This window comes from Lithobates pipiens, unplaced genomic scaffold (assembly GCF_037356315.1).
Source record: "Lithobates pipiens isolate NorthernLeopardFrog02 unplaced genomic scaffold, aLitPip1_a1.2 Scaffold_8, whole genome shotgun sequence".
NCBI lineage: Eukaryota > Metazoa > Chordata > Amphibia > Anura > Ranidae > Lithobates > Lithobates pipiens.
Window position 1 is genome coordinate 290,552,825 of NW_027507903.1, and position 26,514 is coordinate 290,579,338.

The window sequence follows — 26,514 nt, forward strand, 5'->3', positions numbered from 1 at the left end:
AGCTGCACTAGATTCTGTGTGCACCAATTTTAGTAAATCTTAATTTTAATGTCTACATGGGATTTACCCTCTATTCTAGTTCTGTTGACAATGCTAAACTGTTGTATTTCTTATGTTGTTCTGTTTCAGTGACAACAATCACTAGGACAAATAGAGAGGGCAAATTTACCCAATGGACACAGGAATATAATAATACCCTTCTAATCCTTCCCTGCAATATCCAATAGTAGATGCGCAATAAGTATATATATATATATATATATATATATATATATATATATATATATATATATATATACAGTATATATTCGGGTAAAATAAGTATTAACCACTTGCAGACCGGACCAATTTGCTGGTCAAAGACCAGACCCCTTTTTGCGATTCGGCACTGCGTCGCTTTAACTGCCAATTGCGCGGTCGTGTGACGTGGCTCCCAAACAAAATTGACGTCCTTTTTTTCCCACAAATAGAGATTTCTTTTGGTGGTATTTGATCACCCCTGCGGTTTTTATTTTTTGCGCTATAACCAAAAATAGAGCGACAATTTTGAAAAAAACGCATTATTTTTTACTTTTTGTTATAATAAATATCCCCCAAAAATATATAAAAAAACATTTTTTTCCCTCAGTTTAGGCCGATGCGTATTTTTCTACATATTTTTGGTAAAAAAAAAACGCAATAAGCGATTATTGATTGGTTTGCGCAAAAGTTATAGCGTTTACAAAATAGGGATAGTTTTATAGCATTTTTATTAATAATTTTTTATTATTATTTTTTTTTACTAGTAAAGGCGGCGATCAGCGATTTTTATTGTGACTGCGACATTGTGGGGGACCCATCGGACATTTTTGACACATTTTTGGGACCATTGTCATTTATACAGTAATCACTGCTATATAAATGCAGTGATTCCTGTGTAAATGACACTGGCAGTGAAAGGGTTAACCAGTGGGTGGCAGTGTAGGGGTTAAGTGTTCCTAGGGGTGTGTTACTAACTGTGGGGGGGTTGGGCTTTCATTTAGTGAACACTGATCTCTGCTCCAATCACATGGAGCAGAGATCAGCGTCACTAGTTGCTAGGCAGAATGGAGAAATGTTGTTTACACAGCATTTCCTCCATTCGGCCGCTCCGTGAGACGATCGCGGGGATGCCCGCGGTGATCGAGTCTGCGGGTCCCGCGACCGGACTCACGGGGGTCCCGACCAGCGCGGGAGCGCGCCGCCGGCGGCGCGCTCCCGATGGCAGAGCGGCATTGAATATTGGACGTACCTGTACGCCAATATGCCTGCCCGTGCCATTCTGTCGATGTACATCGTCTTGCGCTGGTCGGGAAGTGGTTAAACACGTTATCATTCTTCTAGGTAAATATATATCCAAAGGTGCTATTGACATGAAATGTTCACCATATGTCAGTAACAGCCCATCCAATCCACACATATAAAGAAAGCAAAACAAATAAGTTCAGAAATTTAGATATATGTAATAAAATGGAATGACACAGGAAAAAAGTATTGAAAACATGAAGAAAGGGAGGTGGAAAAAGGCATGGAAAGCCAAGACACCAGCTAAAATCTATCAGTAATTAAAGGCCCCTGCCCCTTGTCAGTGCAAATTATTATCAGCTGGTTCAGTCTCAACTGATGGCCTATAAAAAAAGGTGTCTCATTACCAAGGTGTCACACAAGAAAACTCTTATGATGGGTAAAGTAAAGAGCTCTCTCAAAATCTTTGCAACCCTATTTTTGCAAAACATACTGATGGCATTGGTTACAGAAGAATTTCTAAACTTCTGAATGTTACAGTTAGCACTGTTTGGGGCCATAATCTGGAAGTGGAAGGAACATCATTTAATCATAAACTGGCCACGGCCAACTGTTCCTTGCAAGATTTCTGACAGAGGAGTGAAAAGAATTATCAGAACAGTTGTCCAAGAGCCAAGGACCACTTGTGGGGATCTTCAGAAAGACCTGGAATTAGCAGGTACAATTATTTCAAAGAAAACAATAAGTAATAGACTTAACCGCCATAGCCTGTATGAATGCTCATCGTGCAAGACTCCATTGCTGAAGAAAAAGCATATTGAAGCTCATTTAAAGTTTACTGCACAACATTTTGACAAGCCTGTGAAATACTGGGAGAATATAGTCTGGTCGGATGAGACCAAAGTTGAACTCTTTGGATGCCATAATACACATCATGTTTGGAGATCAAATGGCACTGCACATCACCCCAAAAACACCCCCATACCAACAGTGGAGTTTGGAGGTGGGAACATCATGGTGTGGGGCTGTACTTCAGCATATGGCACTGGCAAACTATATCACTGAAGGAAGGTAGAATGGAAAAAGACATTCTTGATAAAAATCTGCTGCCATCTACAAGGATGATGAAGATGAAACGAGGGTGGACATTTCAGCAGGACAATGATCCCAAACACAAAGCCAAGTAAACTCCCAAATGATTTCAAAGAAAGAAAATAAAGCTGTTAGAATGGCCCGGCCAATCACCTGACTTGAATCCAACAGAAAATCTATGGAAAGGACTAAGTTCATAGAAGAGGCCTGTGGAACCTTCAAGATATGAAGACTGTGTGGAAGAATGGGCCAAAATCCCACCTGAGCAATGCTTGCGACTAGTTTCTCCATACAGGAGGCACCTTGAAGCTGTCATTACCAACAAATGATTTTGTACCAAGTATTAAATAAATTTCAGTTAGGGCCGGTTCACACAGCGAGGCGCGGCGAGGCGTCTCCGACTTGCCTCGCCGCGACCTGCGGGGACCTCAGCGGCGACTTGCAGAGGACTTCTGTATAGAAGTCAATGCAAGTCGCCCCCGAAGTCGCCCAGAAGTAGTACAGGAACCTTTTTTCTGAGTCGGAGCGACTCGAGTCGCTCCTCTCAGAACGGTTCCATTGTACAGAACGGGGGCGACTTGCGGGAGCGAGGCGAGGCGAGCCGTGTCGCCTCGCATCGCCTCGCTGTGTGAACCGGCCCTTAGCGTGTTCAATACTTTTTCCCCTGTGTCATTCCATTTTATTACACATAATGTGAACAATTGAACAATCTGAACTTATTTGTTTTGGTTTCTTTGTATGTATGGATTGCGTAGGTTGTTACCAACATGTTGTGAACATTCCACGTCAATAGCACCTTTAGAAATATATTTACCTAGAAAAATAGCGATCAATACTTATTTTACCTGCTGTATATCACTAGAACACTTTTTTTTTATTTTTATTAAATGAGGTTTTAAATAGTATAAGTCCGGTCACAGGAAAGGTCAGGGCTTTGTTGCTGTTATACAAATGACAACGTTTTGCTTCACGTGTCTATTTAGAGGACATCATTTGCTATATATAGTCTATGAGGTGTCTAGCTAGAATAATAAAAAAAAGAAAAACAAAATAAGTCTTAAAACAAACTACAAAATGTAACAAGGCCTGTAGCAATCCTAAATCTGCAACTCAATATCTAACTGGTGAATGGTAGAGAGGGGTCATATTTACTTTATGACACTAAAAGTGTTACTAAACCCAGGATTCTGCATTCACTATATCTAGTTTCCCAAAGTAAACAGATCGAGGAAATGCAATAGTTTAATTAAATATAAACGGCTAAATATCTTTTCACATCAGCATTATATAGCAGTCTTGTGACTTCTATCAGAGCCCGGGTTAAAGCTTGTAGAAGGAGTTTTAATTCTTCCCTGATTGTCCTATGAGGCTGCAGGACCCCTGTGCTGATCACATGCACCCTCCCAAGAAAAAGAAAAAAACCTCTCTAGCAATACACAACAAACTGAGCATGTGCAGAGTGCCCCCAAGGCTCTGTTCTATCAGGAGATGGATAGGGGATAGTGGAAGAAGGGGGGATCAGAGAAGACTGAATCAAACAGCCTTTTTACACAGTGCAGAAGATTAACCCCTTGGGTTCCATGGTGAGTATAACAAGCATGCTTTACTGCATACGCAGACTGATTTTACTGTAGTGAGTTTTGTAACACTTTAAGGATATAAGCATGGAATTCAAATTTTGCACTTAAACAGTTCTATTTTGACCGAAACGTAAAATTATGGTATCATACAGGACAATACTGTGTTGTGTATATTGCACATAGCCTGTGGTTCCTAATTCATATGAATTTCAAGTTTGCTAAGAAGACAGTATGTTTGTCCTAGAGCAGTCATCATCAGGCCAGGTTTGCAAGATAACTGAAATACATCACAGGTGATATAATTTGATGCTCAGTGATTGCAGTATTCTGGTCTGCATCTCCCCAAGAGAATACATAAAACAGGGATCTGCAATTAGTTGAACTCAATATTGAACCCTACAGACTAAAGCCCCATACACACTATTGTGCCCCATACACGCGGTTGGATTTCTGATGGAAAATGTTAGATGGGATTTTTTTGTTGGAAATTCTCACCGTGTGTAGGCTCCATCTGACATTTTCCATTGGAATTTCCATCACACAATTCCAATACACACAGTTCTGCGCATGCTCAGAATCAAGCAGAAGAGCCGCACTGGCTACTGAACTTAATTTTTCTCGGCGTGTCGTACGTGTTGTACATCACCACGTTCTTGACGTTTGCAATTTTCGACCAACTTTGTTTGAACGTGTATATGCAAGACAAGTTTGAGCCAACATCCGTCAGAAAAAATCTGATGGATTTTGTTATCAGAATGTCCGATCAATGTCCGATAGTGTGTACGGGGCATTCGATTTTCTGCAGATTTTTGTCTTCAGATTTACCAAAAACATTTAGTGCAAGGGCCTGCCTGATTGGATGCAAATTGAAACTCTTAAGGTCTGACTACATATTATATGGTTTTGGTAAATCTGAAGACAAAAATCTGCAAAAAATCTAATAGTGTGTATGGGGCCTAATGCCTTGTACACACGGTCGGACATTCCGACAACAAAATCCATTGGATTTTTTCAGACGGATTTTGTCCTAAACTGGTGTTGCATACACACGGTCAGACAAAGTAGTCGGAAAATCTGATCGTTCTGAACATGATGACGTTCATTTTTTACAACGGGACTACGTTGAGGCTAGTAGCCAATAGCTTTGGTCTCGTAATTTGATCTGAGCATGCATGACATTTGCGTGGATTGGAATTCTCTACAAACGATCGGAAAAAGTCAGATCAGATTTTTTGTTGGAAAATTTGAAATCCTGCTCTCAAATTTTTTCCGTCTGAACTTCCGACAGAAAACATCCAATAAAGCCCACACACGATCGGATTTTCCGCAATATAATCCGATCTGACCTTTTCTATCTGTATTTCTGACCATGTGTACAGGGCATAAGACTGGGATGCCATTAAAGTTCATGTGCGTGTAAAGGCAGGCCTCCCAATACTTTTGACAATATAGTGTATGTCAATTAAAGGAGATCTCCCCCTTTACCTCCCCTTGTGGGTTAAAGAGTATGGAATCTCTAACAATAAACTTCACTTATTTGTTTCATTTGTCTGTTAACCTCCCTGGCGGTACGATTATTTCGGATTTTAGGTGCTAAAAGCGGTACCATTATTTTGCATGAAAATTTGGCGTTTTATATTGTAGTCCTGCAATTCTTAGGAATAACTCTCTTAAATCTGTCCAAACCAGAGTCTAGCAGACATCCCGGGTATGATAAAGTTTGAAAAATTAAATCATAAATTATAATATAATAAATAATTATAAATAATTGTACCAAATAATAATATAACAATAATAAAAATTATTCAATAATGTAATCAAATCAAAAACACTGAAATTTGCTCAGTTGCAGAATTGTCACTGTCATTACTTTTCAGTATTTGATGACGGATCTCCCCACAAATCGCTATCGCTCAATTCTACGAGTGATTCTAATTTATTATCGCTGTTTTCTAGCTGGTCTAAAATCATTTTTGATGTACAGTGACAGTTTTGGTTGCTATGGACAATCTCCAGTTTCCAGGCATAAAGAACAGTTTTTATTATATAAAACTGCATGCAGGACACTGGGCAGACCACTAGGGACAACGGGGATGTGAAATATTTACATACAGCACTGTAATCTGTAAGATTACATTATACTGTATGTTTACTGTTTGTTTCACTTTTTGAATTTGGCGCCGATCTCCGTGCCCGTGCGTCGCAACGCTCGCAGGGCACGGAGATCGGCGATGTAATGCATCGAGCGAGACACGGCTCGCTTGTACAGCGGGGAGACAACGCTGGATCCGAGGGAGAAGGTAAGTAAACCTCCTCCTGGATCCAGCGATGCAGTCCCGAGTCTGGCTCGGGGATACCGCTTTTGGTATGAAAAATCCACCCCGAGTCAGACTCGGGAATACCGTCAGGGGGGTTAATTATATCATTATACTGTAAACCCCCGTACACACGGTCGGACATTCTGACCACAAAATCCATCAGATTTTTTTCCTACGGATTTTGTCCGAATATGGTGTTGCATACAGACAAAGTTGTCGGAAAATCCGATCATTCGGAATGTGGTGACATTCGTTGCGTGGCACTTTGTCCGATCGGAATTCTCTACAAACGATCAGAAAAAGTCCGATCGGATTTTGTTGTCGGAAAATTCGAAATCCTGCTCTCAATTTTTTTCCATCAGAATTTCCAACGGAAAAAGTCCGATAGAGCCCACACACAAGATCGGACCTGTGCCATCGGAATTTCCGACCGTGCTTTTCTATTTCTGTTCAACAAGTGCAAAAATTGCTTGTTAAGTTCCTGTGTTATCCCAGGGAGAGTAACCAGCCCTCCAAGTTCTGATCTTGGGACTACTGAATGATTAGACCCTATTTGGTAGAGCCAAGAAGAGTAGAAGGGCTTGAGTAACTTAAAAAAAAACAAAAGGGCAGGGCTGACACCACAAAAATGCTGTATGTTGTGAACCCACAAAAGGATTTAGGAGCAGAATGCATTTATAGGAAGATCAATAGGCATTCTGCTGTACTTGTAGGATCTTTAAATGGACAAAACATAGAGAAAAATACATGTATTTTATTATGCCCTGAAATACATTTTGAAGCCACAGTTATGTCATAATGACCACAAATCTTCCTGGCTCCAAGAAATCAAAAAGATAAAAACTGAGTTGCAAGAATTATAAATCAATAGCATGAAGTACAGGGATGTGAAATATGTTACATATTCATTGTTCTAAATGGCAAACATTGGAAGGCCTACCGTGCACATATTCATCTTCTGCTTTGAATTTTAGATGTAAACATGTGGAAGATGAGCAGTGGCTACTTGTATTAATTGCATTATCTCAGCCTGGATGATCTCAGTGACCCATTAGCTTTTGATCCTGTTATGAACAGAGCTGGCTCCGGTTGCCTGACTGCCTGAGGTGCCATGTCACAGAGATTAGCGTTCTATGCAGCAACAGGGAGGACAACGCTTGGAAAAAGAGGTTGATACTGACCTGAAGTCACTCCTTGTACCACTCCATCTCTGGTTTTGCTTCCTGAAAGAAAAGGAAAAGGAAATAAGTGTACAATAAGAGTACGTTACAAACATCAGGCACTGTATTTTTAATAAACACAGAAAATACTGTACTGATAGTGCTCAGAGATAAAACCTAAGCCTGAAGATAATATCTACAGAAGCCTTTCTCAACCTTTTCAACACTGAGGAACCCTTGAAATAGTTCTCCGCTCGCGGGGAACCCCTGCTAAATTTTAGAAATCTACAACTCATGATACATTAGTGTGATGGTCAATGGGAAAAATGGTCCTTACACTTGTGGCCATTGGGAAGAATTACCTCCTTACAGATAGCTAAAAAGATCAATGGTGTCAGTGGGAACTTATCTGAGAGGCAGAAATTGCCCAATGCTGAAGGAACCCCTTGCAAACTCTGGAAGAACCCTAGGGGTCCACGGAACCCTGGTTGAGAATCACTGATCTACACAGTAAGGGTACAGTACACTGTTCATGGCTCATGGAGTGTTCCTGTGTGTGAATAGCTTAAGCCAAGACAATTAAAGCCTGTATAATGGAGCAGCGCTAAATTATAATGCACCAATAAAACATTAAAAACCATATAAAAGTAAGTTAAAATCCAGTGCAAAATTAATAATAATAATAAAGTGCATTGTTCAAATATGGAATAATGAAGCAAACTCGGGAGGAGCCGAGTGATGTCACTTCCGGCTATGGCCGAAACCGAAAGTCTTTTATTCTCAGCACCTTGTTGACCCCACTTTGCCGTAGCTACTCACATGTCTTCTATTTTAAATGTAATGCCTCGTACACACGATCGGATTTTCCGACAACAAAACCATGGAATTTTGTTTGAAGGGTGTTGGCTCAAACTTGTCTTGCATACATATGGTCACACAAATGTTGGCCAACAATTACGAACGTAGGGACGTACTATGTGGTTTTTCAGCTCTTTAGCGCCACAATTTAGGCTCCTTTGGCTAATTTCGTGTTAGTAGTTGCTTTTCTTTTTTTATTTTTTTATCAAAATCAAGTTTATTGAGCATGAAAAAGAGGAGGATACATTTAACACGTTATGAGTGCAACAGACACTATACAAAGGGGTAACATATTTGACACAACCTGAGGATAAATGGTACATATGTCATTACACATTGATTTGGAGCATTCCTAATATATCAGCTGCAGAGATCACTGGAACCCCTCATGGGGGTGGTGCTCTCTGCCCACCACGGAAATGTATGAAATGTAGAAGGCATATATAATTGCATACGTGAATGGGTATGTAGTTGGGTTAAGAGGCATCTAGTAGGTGCATGGGGGTGGCTGTATGCATCCCCGCCAATAGAGAATGGTTCTAGTCCGCACATGTGGATGCGTTGTCTAACCACCTGTCCCAAACTTTGTTGTATTTGGCTGGGCAGCCTCTTGATTCGTGCTTTTCAGTTAGTTTCTGAACAGCCGTTCGCCAACCAGACATGTTGCGGAATCGGAGGAGATAACATGTTATTTATTATTGGCCTTGGAGTGATTGCTTTGACATTATTTTTTTGGTTGAATAATGATTTGATTTGGTATATTTTCTATATTTTTGGATGCATAGAATGCACTTTTTGGTTAAGTTCTATTGGCAGATAGCATGTCTAATCTTATTTGTTTTCTTTTTTTAATGCACAATAAAAAAATTGTGGAGAATAATACTTGGCTATGTGTTTTACTTCAAATTATAGTTTGGGAGTAGGCAGTTACATTTTAAAAAATACATTGTAAAATTGGCAAGGGACACCAACATAGTTGTATCTTTGTTCTTAAAAACTACAGGATAATGGTGTTGTGGTAACTTGCCCAAATAAACAACAACAAAAAAAGACATAATAATAGTATTCTTGATATCACTTGAAAAAAAATGGCTTTGAAAATTAGTTTGCAATAAATCCATCAGTATCTCCAGCAAAGCAGTTTCATTATTATCCCATTAAAGAAGAAGATAATGTGCGCTGTATTTGGAGATTTCATAATTTGCAGTGTCACAAATGTTAATTCTCCATTACATTTGTTGGCGGAAAGTCCAACAACAATTGTCCGATGAAGCATAAACACGGTCGGATTTTCCACCAACAACCTCACATCCGACATTTCCCATTGGAAAATCCGATCGTTTGTATGGGGCTTAAGTCTACCTTTGTTTTAACCACTTCCCGACCGGCGCACGATGATGTACGTCGGCAGAATGGCATGGGCAGTCAAATTGGTGTACAGGTACATCCATTTGTATTTGCTGCCCTGCGTGCTGGTCGGGAGCCCCGTGAGTCCGGTCGCGGGTCCCGCAGACTCGATCGCCACGGGGATACGCGCGATCATCTCACGGGGAGGCTGTCTAGCAATAAGCGACACTGATCTCTGCTCCATGTAATTGGAGCAGAGATCAGTGTTCACTAACACACAGCCCAGCCCCCCACAGTTAGTAACACGCCCCTAGGACACACTTAACCCCTACACTGCCACCCCCTGGTTAACCCCTTCACTGCGAGTGTCATTTACACAGGAATCTGTGCATTTGTATAGCACTGATTGCTGTATAAATGACAATGGTCCCAAAAATGAGTCATAAATGTACGATGTGTCCGCCATAATGTCGCAATAATAATGTTTTATTAATAAAAATGGCATAAAACTATCCCCTATTTTGTAAACGCTATAAATTTTGTGCAAACCAATCAATAATCGCTTGTTACCAAAAATATGTAGAAGAATACGTATCAGCCTAAACTAAGGAAAAATATTTTTTTTTTATATATTTTTTTTTGGGATATTTATTATAGCAAAAAGTAAAAAAGAATGTGTTTTTTTTTTCAAAATTTTCGCTCTATTTTTGTTTATAGCGCAAAAAATAAAAACCGCAGGGGTGATCAAATACCACCAAAACAAAGCTCTATTTGTGGGAAAAAAGGACGTCAATTTTGTTTGAAAGCCAATTGTCAGTTAAAGCGACGCAGTGCCGAATCGTAAAAAGTGGTCTGGTCTTAAGCCAGTAAAATGGTCCGGTCTGAAAGTGGTTAAATAAACCATTGCTTTATACTACACCTTATTACATGTGCAATAACCATTGATGGATGATAACAAATGGAGATTGCTTTGACAGTTTGATGCACATATTTCTTGGATCTGAGGTGAGCGACCATTGCATACGGTGGCGGATTTGTACCCTCCTTGGGATTCAGAACTGATATATGATTGCTGACACCGGGATTTGTTTGTAAATTACACACCATTCATCTTGGAAAAAGGACTGCACTTTAATGTCATTTGATATATATTACTTTTGTACTGGACTTTCATTTTGCTTCATTATCCCACATTTGAACAATACACTTTATTATTGTTATTAATTTTGCACTGGATTTTCATTTTGAGTTTCTTATCTAAACAATATTTATACTTTTATATGGTTTTCTTTCTTTTCTTATATTGGCACTGCAATTTACCACTTTGAGTTTTGCTGTAATCTTTACACTGAGTAGCGCATGTGTTTTTTTCCATTTCCATTTTTAAGCCAAGACAAGGAGTTCTCAGAGTGACATTAAACATAATAAATGGTTGGTTTGTATGAAATCTAGGCACATCTTGGTGACTAGGAAAGAGTGGAGGGATTTCAACAAAATGACTGATTTCACATTGGCAAAAAAAAAATTTTGTTGAAGCGGAAATTCACAACTTTGTTTACTGAGCTTTAAAGTTTATTCTATTTTACTGAGGGTGCATTCACACATACTGTGGTGACTAGTGTTTTTCTACACTGGATTATTGCAGGTCACCACTAGGCATGGGCGCCTCCCCCCCCCCAATCCATGCGCCGGGCCCTAATCTACATGCAGGATGCTGGACACATGGATTTCTATGTAGGCTTTTTTTTTTTAAAGCATGTGATTAGAGTCAGAGGTTTTAATTGTCTTCAAAAAGGGGAGCACTGCACCATGAGCCCACCCACTTGTGTTACATTAGCGAATTAATATTCGCTAATGTCTTCCTGCTTCTTCTCCCAGCCAATTGGGAAGCGGTCCTGAGACCTGATTGGCCAGGGAGTCTGAGGAATAAACTTCCTGTTCAGGAGGAGAAGCCCCAGCTCCTCCCTTGGCTGGAGCGAGGAGCAGCAGCCCTACACCTCCTCCTCATCGGCAAGGCAAGGCTGCCTTCCCATCTTTCGGGCGGCAGTGCGAGTGTGGGGGGGGGGGGGTAACAGTGGCAGTGACAACCTGCGGGATCGATTTAGGGAATTTTTTTTACAGTTTTTAATAGTAATGGTGGAGATCTGCGATTCTTAGCAGGACTGCTAGATTGCAGCAGACAAATCTGACCCTAAATGACACTTTTTGGGGTCCAGTGACATTATTACATTGAGCAGTGCTATAAAAATGCACTAATCAATGTAAAAATTACACTAGCTTAGAAGGGATTAACACTAGGGGGCGTTCAAGGGGTTAAGTGTGTTTCCTGGGTACTAACTGTAGAGGGGATGGGATTACTGGAACATGACAGAGATCCCTGTCCTCGATCACTGGGAACAGAAGATCTCTGACATATCACTAGGCAGAATGGGGAATCACCTAGTTTCCCATTCTGCTTCTGTACACAGAGATCAATGTCTGCCGGTGACTCACAGGCACGCTCCCGCAGGACATGGCGCACATGTGCCCACTATTCTTCTTGCATGGACCGACGTACAGGTACGTCAGTTTGCGCAGGAGAGCCAACCTGCTGCGCATGTACGTGAGCTAGTCGCCAAGTGGTTATAAAAAAGGTAAGCAGTGCCTTATATCATAAAACACAAAGCACCACATATCACAGCAGTGGACACCAGCCACACACTAAAACGAGCCAATTTAATGTGCAGCAAATGTGAAAGAGTTCTTAGTAGAGCTGCGCGATCAACCGTTAAAAAATCGCGATCTCGATTTAACCCCCCTCACGATCTTAATCCAGCGTTTCCACGGTTCATGTAACAAGTGCAGAGCAGTTCTCTGCTCAGAGCTGTCAAAAAGATTTATAAAAAACCTTGCAAAATTTATCACAACATTGCTCAGCACTGAGAGATAAAAAGAAGCAATGTATCATTTGGTTCATTTAAGAGATAAAAGGTAAGAACTTTGGTCTGCAAAATGAAGTCAGTTTAACCACTTAAAGACTAAAGCCTCGTACACATGATCGCATTTTCCGATTGGAAATGTGTGATGACAGGCTATTGGTGGAAAATCCGACCGTTTGTATGGCCCATTGAACAATTGTTGGATTTTCTGTGAACAAATGTTGGATGGCAGGCTTTAAAAATTTTCGGGGACAAATGTATGTTGTCGGATTTTCCGAGCGTGTGTACACAAGTCCGTCCGACAAAAGTCCAAAGTACAAACACACATGCTCAGAAGCAAGGACGAGCCAGAAGCAGTCACTCTTGTAAACTAGCGTTCGTAATGGAGAATTAACATTTGTGACGTGGCAAATTCTGAAATCTACAAATGCAGCGCACATTCTCTTCTTCTTTAATGGGATAATAATGAAGCTGGTAATACTGATGGAGTTATTGCAAACACATTTTCAATGGCTTTTTTTTCTAGTGATATCAAGAATAATATTATTATGCTTTTTTTTTCTGGCCATGTTACCACAGCACCATTATCCTGTAGTTTTTAAGATCAAAGATACAACTATGTTGGTGTCCCTTGTCAATTTTACATTGTATTTTGCTATTTCCAATAGAACTTATCCAAAAAGTGCATTCTATGCATCCAATAATATAACAAATCAAATCATTATTATTCAACTGAAAAATAAAATAAAAGCCTCATGCATGTGTCCTGCTTCTTAATATAGGGGGTCAAAAATGGCAAGAGTTGGTGAAAGCAGGGTCAGTCATCCGGAGATAATTCTGAAAATCATCTGGATTATTCTTCTGGAGCTCCCGCAGCAAAGACGTATGACATAATTGGTCACGATTAATAAAGCTACCAATTTTTGGTCCAAGAAATCCTCCTCCATTTCCGTTACTGGACCTGGGTCAAAGAAATAACTCCAAGGCCAATAATAAATAATACATTATCTCCTTGGATTCTGCAACATGTCTGGTTGACAAACGGCCATTCATAAACTAACTGAAAAGCACGAAATTAAAAGCGCAAACTGAACAGCACGAAATTAAAAGTGCGAATCAACACTCACCAAACTTCTACTAACACGAAATTAGCAGAAGGAGCCCAAAGGGTGGCGCTAAAGAGCTGAAATGCCATGTAGTATGTCACTACGTTCATGTTTGTTGGCTGACAATTCCTTGCCGTTTATATGCAAGACAAAATCCAGGCACATGCCTTCGGACAAAAGTCAGAGGTTTTGTCTGCGGAAAATCCGATCGTGTGTATGAAGCTTAAGGCCTCATGTACACTACAGCTAATAAATTGATGTTTAGGAGCATTTGGGTGTTTTTTTCAGCAGCCCCTGAACTCTCTTCAGTGTTAGCTTATGGGTACATGTACACTCAGGCTTTTATAGCTGTTTAGAAGCAGCTGAGGTTAGAAGCGTTTTTTTTTTTTATTTTTTTTTTTAAGCAAACATTTGCATTCAGGATGGTAGTTCAGGGACATTTGAAATGCCAAATGCTTATAAGAGAGAGAGAGAGAGAGAGAGAGAGAATATATTTGGGAGGGTATACTGATCTATAAAAACTGTTATCTGTCAAAAACGTTTCTAAACTTAAACACGGCAAAACAGACGTTTTTAAGCGTTGTTACTAGCTGTCAAGTTCCATCGTTCAGAAGATCAAAAAAAAACAGATAAAAAAAAAACCGACAGCTCTAGATTAGGCTGTACTAATAATCCAATGTCTGCTGTGCTATTGTTTTCTGACAAGGGGGCGCCAGCCCCCCGACGGAACAATCCGGTTAGCACTCTCAGCCATTGGGATCAGGAGCCGGTCAGCATACCTTTTTCGGTCATGCCCCAATGACAGAAGCCAGCCCAACAGTTGGCTTCTTTCGGACTGGCTGCAGTACATACAGGACCTTTGTTGGCCGGTTTCTATTGAATCGGCCGATGCTGCCCGACATTTGGCCTGTGTGTACTAGTCTTAGGCTTGGTGAATAAGGTGAAGTTTTGCTAACTTCTATCAGGCAATCATGTGCAAACACAAATCCTGTTTTTTAAATGGGTCTGAGTTAGTGTATTGCGTTGACAGAACAGCGCAGGAAGCTGTCAAGGAGAGAGGTATTATCACCAGGTATTTTGCTTCTTTTGAAGACAAAGGAAAAATAAGATAGTGTAGCATGGACAGAAAGCAGGTTTCACTATTCAGTGAATACAGTAATTTGATTTGTGTTTAAATACACTTTAACATCCCTGACAGGTCTTAAGATACGCCTACAGATGCTTTGTCATTGATAGCTGTGACTGAGACACCTATGATGCTTTGTCATCTCTTGATAGCTGACATTCAGAAGATAACTAGGCAATTATATGGAATACAAATCATTGCTACACACAACTTAAAGCTCATTTCCAGATTTTCACTCACCATATGCCATCCATTCTGTGGGCTATAGTGCCAAATTTAAAGGTGACTATTGCAGTGAAAGATGCATATTTTATTATAGAAAGTGCTTGTCAATTTAGTAAAAAAAATACAATTTTTCTGTGGGATACAGTGCCATATTTAAAAGATGACTATTGCAGTGAAAGATCCATAATTTATTATAGTAGGTGCTTGGTAATTTATTAAAAAAAGTACTACTTTAGGCATGGTCAGAGGATAAATGTTTACCACATGGCAAGGGAATGCCAGAGCACTATGGGGAAGCTAAAGAGGTGGGCAACACACAAAAAAAGTAGCTTCCTTTTAGACATCTGCCTCACAATAAATCCCAGGATGTAGCCTTTGGATAAGGGATGAGCCATTGCTCTATCATCCTTTGTGTTCCTGATCTATTGAATGAAAAGAATCTAACATTTGTAGATATTCTAGTGTAGTTGATTATTTTTTCAATAATTAGGGAAATTGTAGATTTCTTACATTTTGCACTGAAACTATCTGGGCTTACAACATTGAAAATAAATGTACCAGTATTAACATGCGCTCACTCATGCTATGAGAATGCCAGTATGATGAGGGGCAAGTCCAAATATTTGGCATATTTATTATCATGTAAAAGCTCAAATGTTGCCATTTTCCTCTAGTTTAGACTGAGTATTAATAGGATAAAATTTCTGTAAGGGCGTGTATACACTTGCTTCAAAATGTGGCATTGGAAACTCTTTTGTAAAGCGTTCTGAATGTCTATTAAAGCCCCTGTCACTAAATAAAATGGTAAACTTGCAGTCCTGTTTACACGTTAGATTTGCTTTGCTTTGCTTTGCTTTGCTTCACCTTAAAAAAATATACCCCATGTTGCTTTGTTGGTACACCAAGTCATCTCCAAAGCCTCCATAGAAGTCTATAGCAAAGCTAACAAAGCTTACTAGCAGCACCTGCAGATTTTTAGAGGCCTTTATTCAGCTTTAGCTTCACTTTGTTTTGGGGGTATTGCAGGTATGAGATATTCCAGGATGCACTGGGAAACCAATAAGTGAACCGGAAAGATATCATCAGCACTTACTATTCAGTTCATGTGTATATAATCTGGAAGTGTCTGGTGCAGACGTCACATCTGGTGTGCAGCGAGGAGCAGCAGGAAGGTGAGCGGGGTCCAGACTGGAGTGGAGCAACTAGCATATGACACACATGTGCAACATGAGAATGTTTTGGCAGAAGGTGAGTGGGAACCAGTGAGAGAGGACTGAATGGCAGAGAATCAGCAGAGCTGGTGAACCAGAGCAGGAGAAACTAGCAATGTCACATGTGGTGCACAGCGTGTGAGCAATATAGCAGGAGGTGAGTGGGGACCAGTGAGAGAGGACTGAATGGCAGAGAATCAGCAGATCTGGTGGACCAGAGCAGGAGAAACTAGCAATGTCGCATGTGGTGCGCATGTGAGCAATATAGTAGGAGGTGAGTGGGGACCAGTGAGAGAGGACTGAATGGCAGAAGATCAGCAGAGCTGGTGGACCAGAGCAGGAGAAGCTAGCAATGTCACATGTGGTGCACAACATGTGAGCAATATAGCAGGAGGTGAGTGAGGATCAGTGAGAGAGGACTGAATGGCAGAGAATCAGCAGATCTGGTGGACCAGAGCAGGAGAAACTAGCAATGTCGCATGTGGTGCACAGCATGTGCTGGGGTTTTCTAGTGAATAGGGTCTCAGCTGAGCTGGAGGTTACTACTGAGTGGGGGACAAGCAGAATTGGGGGTCACTACTGAGCGGGGGATCAGTGAAGCTGGGATACTACTGAAGAGGTTATTAGCAGAGCTGGGAGTATTATTAAGCAGGGTATCTGCTGAATGAGGGAACTAATAAGCTGGGGATCAGCTGAGGGAGGGTACCAATGAGCTGGGAATCTGCTGAACAGAGGTACTAATGAGCTGGGGATCTGCTGAGTGGGGGTACTTCTGAGCTGGGGTTCTACTAGGCCCCTTTAAAACAAATAGAAAACCAGCACACACACAGGGCATTTTCCAATTTTCAATGAAGCTGTAAAAAAATCATCAACGATGCATCATCGAAGCATCACTGAAGCATCATTGAAGCATCAATGAACAATCAAAAACACATAAAAAAAGCCTGTAGGAGCGGTAGGCACTTTAATGTGTGTTGAAGTCCTAGCAAGTGTAAATCATTTTGTTGCTGTAACTGGGAAAGAAGGCACGGACAGTAATAATCACATGATCAGAAGTTCTAATCCTTCCTCGCTCTATTAGAAATCTATTTGGGTTGTTCCTGTTGGAGAGATTTCCCATCACTCACTGTCCTTAAAAAAGTGATAGAAAATTTCACTAGGGGCACAGATGGCAACAAACATCCAACAGAGACACTAAACCTTACCTGCTCTATCTAAAAAAAAATGTAGATGAGACTTCAACTCATATGGGCCTTCCTTGGGGTTTTCAATGTATCACACTCCCATTTTGCCATAAACATTTGCATCTCAAAAAAATATGATTTTTGCTATAAATCATTACGTATTAAAATCGAGGCATACTTACATGTGGCTACCACTCCATGTGCCAGTTTAATTAATTAAAATATGCAAGGAAAACATTTTTTTTTTTTTTTTTACAACAGATTCACAAGGTAAATATACCGAAGCCCCACGCAGCATCCATGTCTGAAACTGTCTGAGGAATGAACAGCTTCAAGGCCCAAAGGTAATCCTATTTTTGCATTGGGGAAGAACTGATTTTTCCTTCAGACACATTGATGAATAAGGCCCAGCGTGAGTGTGAAAAGTGGTACCACCTGAGGTATTGTAAATCTATATTATGTTAGGCCCTTCATGCTTCAAGCGTAAAACAAGGCTGGTTTAGCACTGTTACGTGCTTCTGAAAACAATCCAATTAAAAGATTTAAATTGGTAGAGTAGACACATGAATGACATAATCAATGCTGAGCACCAGTAAACGTACTTCATCAAATGCAGAATAATACAATATCTCTTTGGAAAATAGGTTAACTTCTTAAAGAGAAACGGAACTCTGGAAGTTGTGCTGAAAAAAGAACCCCAGTGTTGTCTGTTGTCCCCGTTACTGACTTACCATGCCTCATTCTGCACTGTGTCTCTGTATGCAGACAGCCATATTGGTAGAGACCGGTGCTAGGCAGCCTGTATACTTACCTGTTCAATGGTAGCCCTCGCCCTCCTAGCTCCCAGTGGCAGCTTGCATTCCGGTTCTAGGCAATGGGACACAGCACCACTCCTCTGCTCGGCTAAGTCCTAGGCATTAAGATGCAGTCTCCCAGCTCCTTCTAGAGGTTATTGGCTGCCACCGCCTACTGTCCCAAATGTCTTTGTCATTTGTAGGGTAAAGAGTCTGGCCACGTGCCCCCCATCCCTGAGAATGAACCATAGTGCAGGAGGCACCTTATTTAGCCACTTGCGACCTGCCATATAGCAAAATGATGTTGGCAAAGTGGTTGGGATATCCTGACCGGATGTCATATGACGTTCTCAGGATATCAAGCCGCTGCTTGCCCCCGGAGGCATGCATTGCGGAGATCGTTGATGCGGTGTGTCAGTCTGACACACCGCAACTCTGATCTAGGTAAAGAGTCTCTGACAGAGACTCTTTACCATGTGATCAGCCATGTCCAATCATGACTGATCACGATGTAAACAGGAAGAGCCGTTGATCGGCCTTTTCTCACTCGCCTCTGACAGACACTAGTAGAGGAGAGTCGATCGTCTGCTCTTCTGACAGGGGGGGTCTGTGCTGATTGTTTATCAGCGCAGATCCCCTCTGATGCCTGCCCAGGATGATGCTACCAGGACCACCAGGGATGGCCACCACACTGGACCACCAGGTATGCCACCCTAGACCACCAGGGAAATGCCAATAATTGCCCAGGCAGCTGTCAGTGAAAAATGTCTACCAGTGCCAGTAATGCCTATCAATGAAATCCAGTGCCTGCCATCAGTGCCCATCAATGCTGCCTTTCAGTGTCTATCAGTACCGCCTATCAGTGCCCAGCAGTACCATCTGTCAGTGCCACCCATAAGTACCAATCAGTGCAGCCTTTCAGTGCCCATCAGTGTCGCCTATCAGTGCCCATTAGTGCCCATCAGTGCCATCTATCAGTGCCACCCATAAGTACCTATCAATGTAGCCTTTCAGTGCCCATCAGTGTCGCCTATCAGTGCCCATCAATGCCCACCAGTGCCACCTATGAGTGCCCATCAGTGCCGTCTATCAATGCCCATCAGTGCTGCATATAAGTGACACCTATCAGTGCTGCCTATCAGTGCTCATCAGTGCCACCTGATTAGTGCCATCTCATTGGTGCCAATTCATCTGTGCCGCCTTATTAGTGCCTATCAGTGAAGCTTATCAGTGTCCATCAGTAAAGAAGAAAACTTACTTATTTACAACATTTTATAACAGAAGCAAAGAAAACCTTTTTTTTTTTTTTAATTTTAGTTTTTTTTTTATTCATTTAGCAAAAAAAAAAATTGCAGAGGTGATCAAATATCACCAAAAGAAAGCTCTATTTGTGCGAACAAAATGATAAAAATTTAGTTTGGGTACAGTGTAGCATGACCGCGCAATTGTCATTTAAAAAGTGATAGAACTGGGAGCTGAAAATTGGCCTGGGCAGGAAGGTGCGAAATTGCCCTGTATTGAAGTAGATAAAGTGCATCAGCCTGTGTCTCTTTGCTCCTGATAGCATTTCCTGCTGACTAAAGCCTAGTACACACAGGGTGAATGTTGGGCGGCATCGGCCAGGTTCAATAGAAACTGACTGACATTCGGCCTGTGTGTACTGGAGTCGGTCTGACAAAAGCCGTTAGTTTGGCTGGCTCCTGTCAAAAGGGCATGACCGAAAAAGGTCTGCCCGATCGGCTCAGGATCAGCGCTCTCAGAAAATGGATGAGGGTGCTAACCAGAGTGTTCTGGTGGGGGGCCGTCCCCCTGTCAGAACACAAAATAACAGAAAGGGAGATCACTGTACTAACATCAGATAGTTAATACAACGGCTTCTCCTGAGCTGTCAGGTTTTTTTTTTTTTTCGTTAAGCCCTGCTGGGCTGAATGGCTGAATGGAAAAAAAAACTACCAGTGCATAAGAGGCTCTAGTGTGCCTGATTGTTTACTCCTTGCTGACCTTTGCTACAGTATTGGATTTTTCTACAGTCTGTTGCCTGCCATGACCTTTGTTATGTTAACCGCTTGCCGTCTGCCCTATAGCAGTTTTACTGCTACAGTGCAGCAGCTGTGTGCAGGATCACTGATATATACATGATTCTGCACTTACAGTTAGGGGGCACAAGTGTGTACAGCCGTGTCTCACTCCCACTGTGATTACACACAGCGGAAGCTGATTGGCAGATGCCTGGTACTCGATGTCCACCAGCAACCACTGATCGTTACAGTAAAACACTGGCTAGGCACACTTTGATTGCCCCTGATGATAAACCCTTCCCAGCCTAGCATTGATCATTGTATTAGTGTCACTGATTCTCAAAAAGTGTCAGTTAAAGCGGTAGTAAACCCGCACATTTTTTTTTTTTTTTAAACCTGCAAAGCAAAAGGCATAATGAGCTAGTATGCACTAGCTATGCATACTAGCTCATTATGAAATACTTACCTTAGAACGAGGCCCCGACATCTGGCCCGATCCACGCCGAGGGAGCTGACATGCTCCCTCTGCGTTTCTTCCGGGTATCGCGGCTCCGGCGCTGTGAGTGGCCGGAGCCGCGATATCGTCACTCCCGCGCATGCGCGCGGGAGATTTCAGTCCGGCCGCTCGGCCGCTGCCGGATTTTGACGGCGAGAAACCCCTTGTGCGCATGCGCCGCTGCAGTCAGCGGCGCATACCGAGGGGAATATCTCCTAAACCGTACAGGTTTAGGAGATATTTTTTTTACCTACAGGTAAGCCTTATTATAGGCTTTCCTGTAGGTAAAAGTTAAAAATGTGGGTATACAACAACTTTAAATAACTCAAATCGGCTGAGAATGCTGATCAGTAGGCAGTCGGATGCTAGATTTCCAGCATGCTCATCCGATAGAAGCTGGCTAAACAGCGTGCTTCTGTCGGACCGGCTGCCATAAACATGGGCCGAATGTCGGGCGTTTTTTATTGAACCAGCCAATGTCATCCAGCATTTGGCCCATGTGTACTAGGCATTAGTCTGTTATTTTCAACTTCCTTTAACAGGCCCAGATGTCCGGCATATGTGGCAATTAGAGGGTTGAAATAAACCATTTACCACTGACAGGGGTACTTACAATGGTCAGGTAGCATTCATATACATTATGTAAAAAAAAAAAATAGAGTAAAATCCTTTTCTCTGAAGTTCATTGACAGACACAGCTCCAATAATCTTGACCTTAGGGTTATTACGCCACTTTCAGGAGAGGACTAGGCAGAACATGTGAAACACAACAGAACTATACAGCTCTGCCCAGGGGGTGGTCCCTCTGGTAATAACCCCTCAGCCTGCTTCCTACAGCTCAGTACGTCAACAAGCAGTATAATGTAAACCAATAGGAGGGGAGGGTGCTGTGTCCGTCAATAATCTTCAGAGAAAAGGATTTTACGGTGAGTACAAAAATCCTATTTTCTCTTTTGCTCATTGACTGACACAGCTCCAGTAATCTTGACCGTAGGGACATACCCAAGCAGTGTCATAATGAGGGGTGGGAACAGCAGCATAACTTCACCCACAACCAGAGGTGCTCCCTAACGGGGGAGTCACCATCTGAACCAACCACATCAGAACTTGCCATCATATATGCAGCAGAGTGCATTAACATTCAAAAAGATAATTTTCTCTTAACAGAAGAAAGTGTGTAAAATTGCAACATTACACGGCCGCCTGCAAAGCTTTGTGGCCAAAGCAGGCATCAGAAGATGCGCTTACATCAACTTTGTAGAACTCTTTAAAAGTGTGAACGGCCAACCAAGTCACTGCCTTACACACTTGAACGATTCACACTTGATGTCAGAAAGCCCAAGAGGTCTCAATTGCCCTGGTGGAATGGGCCGTGACAGGAATGGGGGGCACCTGCCCCTTCAAGGTGTAAGCCTGGACCATGATCAGTCTGATCCACCTGGAAATGGTGGACGACGAGACTGCCAGTCCTTTTGTGGGACCAGCTACCGAAACGAACAGAGAATCTGACTTCCGGATGGGAGCCGTGGAAGACAGATATACCCTCAGTGCCTGGACCACGTCCAGGGAATGGAGGATCACCTCCTTAGGATGTGTCAATTTAGGACACAGAGATGGTAACACAATGTCTTCATTGAGGTGAAAAGCCGAAACCACCTTGATAGGGCGACTTGCAAGACAAGGCCGCCAGTCCCGAAACCCTCCTGGCCGATGTAATGGCCACCAGAAAGACCACTTTCTGAGAGAGTGTTAACAAAGGGATTTCCCTGATGTTCTCAAACGGCGGTTTGTGAAGCGCCAATAACACCAGGTTTAAATCCCACAGAGGTAAGGGTGGACGCACCGGGGGGGACTACATGCCAGACCCCTTGTACAAAGGTGCTCACCAGAGAGTGAGACACCAGGGGTCATTGAAAAAAGACAGCCAAGGCTGATATCTGTCCCTTGATGGTACTTAAGGCCAGTTTCTGGTCCACTCCTCATTGTAGGGACAACAGGATCCTGAAAACGGAATAGGTGCGCGGACGCCACCCCATCTCCTCACACATGGAGATATAAGCCTTCCAGGTATGATGGTATATCTTTCCGAGAAGATTTTCGTGCCCTCAACATAGTGGAAATCAGACCTCGGTTCTTTAGCACCTGGCTTTCAACAGCCATGCCATTAAAGCCAGCGACGGTAAAGCAGTATGGAGAATGGAGGCCTTCTCGCATCGGTAACTGCCAAGGATCATCCGCCACCAGGCATACTAGGTTGGCGTACCAAGGTCACCAAAGCCAATCTGGGGCAATGAGTATCACTGGAATCCCCTCGGGCCTCCACTCTGCGGAGCAGACGTGATAACAGTTTTAGAGGAGGAAAGGCTTAAATCAACCGGTACTACTCCCATGGAGCCACCAACGCGTCTGATGCGTCCGCCCAGTGATCTCTTGTCCTGGACACAAACCTCCACACCTTTCGATTGAGCTGAGAGGCCAGGAGATCCACATCTGGTGTGCCCCACCTCAGGCAAAGAAGCCTGAACACCTCCTGATGCAGTGACCACACTCCTGGGTCCAGCATCTGGCAACTTAGATAGTCCGCCTGCCAGAGGCCCTGGGTGGATTGTACTCCCAGTACTCCACCACAGGCAGTCAGGCTGGCATCCGTGGTGATCACTGTCCAATGAAAAGGTAGGAACGATTTCCCGGACCGAAGGGCCAGAGATCTCAGCCACCAGAAAAGAGAGTCCCTGACTAACTGGCTCACCTGAATCTGCCGATCCAGGGATAACGGAGATTTGTCCCATTTTGCCAATATCTCCTTCTGCAAGACTCTGGTGTGAAATTGGGAGTACGGTACCGCCTTGAAGGAGGTCACCATGAGGCCCAGGACTCGCATGCAGAAGCACAGTGACGACCACCTGCGGTTCTTCAACAGCTTCACCGCGACTCTGAGTCTGCAGTTTGTCTGAAGGGAGAAACACTCTCACTTCCACGGAGACCAGCAGTAAACCTAGGTACTCCAGGCATTGAGTCAACACAAGAACCAACTTTTTGAGGTTCAACACCCACCCAAATTCCTGCAGGGTTTGCATGGTGATCGCCACATCCTCCCTTAATTCTGAGGTGGAAGATGCTCTCAGAAGGAGATTGTTTGGGTAACCCACAATTACGATGCCACGTTGTCGCAACAATGCCAAAATTGGCGCCAATACCTTGGTAAAGACTCGAGGTGTTGAAGCCAAGCCAACGGGTAGAGCCACAAACTGATAGTGGTCTTCCCCCACTGCAACTCGCAGAAACCTCTGATGCCTGAGGCATATGGGTGTATGCAAGTACACGTCCTGGAAGTCCAAAGACGCCAGGGAGTCCCCCTGATGGAGTGCAGAGACTACGGAGTGAACTGATTCCATTCTGAACCTCTGTACTTTCACAAGGCAATTGAGGGCTTTTAGGTCCAAGATTGCACGTATTCCTTCCTTTTTGGGGACTACAAACAGATTGGAATAGAATCCCTGAAACCTTTCCGTTTCTGGAACAGGCACTATCACCCCACAGCTGAGCTGGTCCCTTACTGCCCCAAAACAGGGCCTCCCGGCGAGCCGGGAGTATGGGTATGCTGGATGGGAAAAATCTGTTTGGTGGCCAAAAGAGGAACTCTATCTTGTAGCCCAATGAAATCAGTTTCAGCTGAGAGGCCCACTGGGCTGCAAACTCCCAAAGGCGACCCCCACCCGAGTGACAGGCGGGGGCAAACCTTCATGCGGTAGCACTTTTGCTCGCTGGCTTGCTAGGCTTTCGAGTCCAGGGACGCTTCTGTCCCTCAGTAGTTGCCCTGTCGGACTGGGAGCCTTTTGCTGATGTCCCGGGCAGACGAAAAAGCTCCTTTTGAGCAGAAAATGAGGGCCCTTGCCTGCAGCGTGGCTCCTTACTCTTCCTGGACTGTGAGAACAAAGTGCTCTTCCCACCTGTGACATTCTTAATAATGTCATCCAGCGAGGCTCCAAATAGCCGCTCACCAAGGAAGGGTAAATCCGTCAAGGCTTTTTTAGATGCCTGGTCCGCAGACCAGCATTTCAGCCAAAGTCAGGCGCCGCAGCACCACTTCTGAAACTGATGCTCTGGAGAGCAAGAGAAGCGTATCCATGGCCACGTCACAGACAGGAGAGGCCTGCTGCTTCTCCAATTCATGGTACAATAGTTTTGCCCACTCGGTAAGTGTCTGCAACACCAATGCTGTGGCCAGTACTGGTTGTATTGATGACCCCCCTACAGTAAACATGGATTGAGCCACTGCCTCGGCCTTCCTTTCGGTAGGGTCCTTAAATGCAGGAGTCCCTTATACCGGGATTGTGGTTACTTTATTTAACCTGGATACTGGGGGGTCCAGGTTAGCCGACCATTTTTTAAGATGGGTCTCCTCAAAAGGGTAACACACCGCCATTCTTTTTGGGACCGAAAAAGTCAGTTGCGGGCTTACCCATTCCTTGTATATGAACTTATCTAAATAAGTCAGATACAGAAACACCTTAGGGGTACGGGCTGGCTTAGGGGACCCAAAAGGGACCGCTTCCTCAGCAGAGGATCCTGCTGTATCCTTTATTTTCAGGGTATCATGCACAGCTGTGATAAGTGCTCCAACTATCGCTTTGTCTTGCGCGGACCCGGACACGGAATCATCCTCACTGTCCGATCGGTCCTTGTCAGTGTCTTCTGACACAGCAGAACGGGAGCCGTCAGTCACTGCGGGGCCCGAGTCTGAGTCAGAACTCTCCCCGGGGGGGGGGGCAGTTTTTTACCACCTTTGCGCCCGCACCCGCCTCCACCCTGGCAATGAACATTTCAAGAACCACCGACAAAGCGTTCAAAGGCACTGCACTGTTTGCAGACGAGCCGGTTGCAATTGCAGGGAGGTCTGAGGAAGAAACACCAGTTTCTGATGCCATGCTGACCCACCCTGTCTGCCACCCTTGGGGACTTAGGACAAGGTGCTCAATCCCACCCTCCTAGCTGCTGCAGACTGAGGGGTCCCCACCGCAGGACCCACCACCCTGACCGAGTGTCCAGTGTCAGCTCCCAGGTGTCCAGAGCAAAAAAACGCGCTGTTCTGAGATACAGGACCCAGCGATGAGGAGCGAAAACCGTGCTGAGGCTACAAAAAATGGCCACCGGGCACCTTGTATAGAGGAAAATCACAGGGAAAATGGACGCCGAACTTTGAGAAAATGGCTGCTGACCATGCTTCTCACAGAGACTCACATAAAATGGCCGACAAACAACTGTACACAGTGAACACAAGCTTTGCTCATTAAAGAGCAATCCACCTTCAGAACGCTCTACGTACAGCATTTGACAAGTGGCAAGGAGGTGTTGTATTTCCTCCTCACATCCTGCATTAAACCCTTGAATCCTGCACTAGCATTCCACAACCATATGCATTGCACACGGTTGCCAAATGCTTGCAGAACAGCCCCATTCACTTGAATAGGTTGTTATCAGCAGGTGTTACCCCTGCCAAAAGCCTCAGGGGGTAATATTCCTGCCATGGCGTCAGAGCATTGTGGCCAAGACATGAGTACACCCCCGGCTGCTGCCTCTACAGCCAAAGGGGGTAATGGTTCGGGAGCAGTAAAGCATTGTTTTAACCCCCCCTTTCCAACCTCATGTGTGAACAAGCTAAGACAGAAAGTGTGCTACTGACAGATAGTTTCATAGTTAGTAAGGTTGAATAAAGACACCAGTCCATCCAGTTCAACCTGATTGAGTGTCTACCCCTATCCTTGTACATTGCACACTCACATTGGTTCCCTACCCTCAAGGAGCCCACAATCCAAAG

At 43.4% G+C, this 26,514-nt stretch overlaps 1 protein-coding gene across 2 annotated transcripts in view; it reads right to left on the minus strand.

Moving 5' to 3' along the window:
- The window catches only part of SNCB (synuclein beta), a 140,631-nt gene that overhangs the window by 89,167 nt on the left and 24,950 nt on the right, over positions 1-26,514 (minus strand). For both annotated transcript variants that reach the window (XR_013270831.1, XM_077472417.1), the window contains exon 4: positions 7,435-7,476. Coding sequence is in view for 1 of the 2 variants with exons in the window: in XM_077472417.1 (XP_077328543.1) it covers positions 7,435-7,476 (42 nt within the window). In the remaining variant the exon portion in view is untranslated. The remainder of the gene's footprint in view (positions 1-7,434; positions 7,477-26,514) is intronic.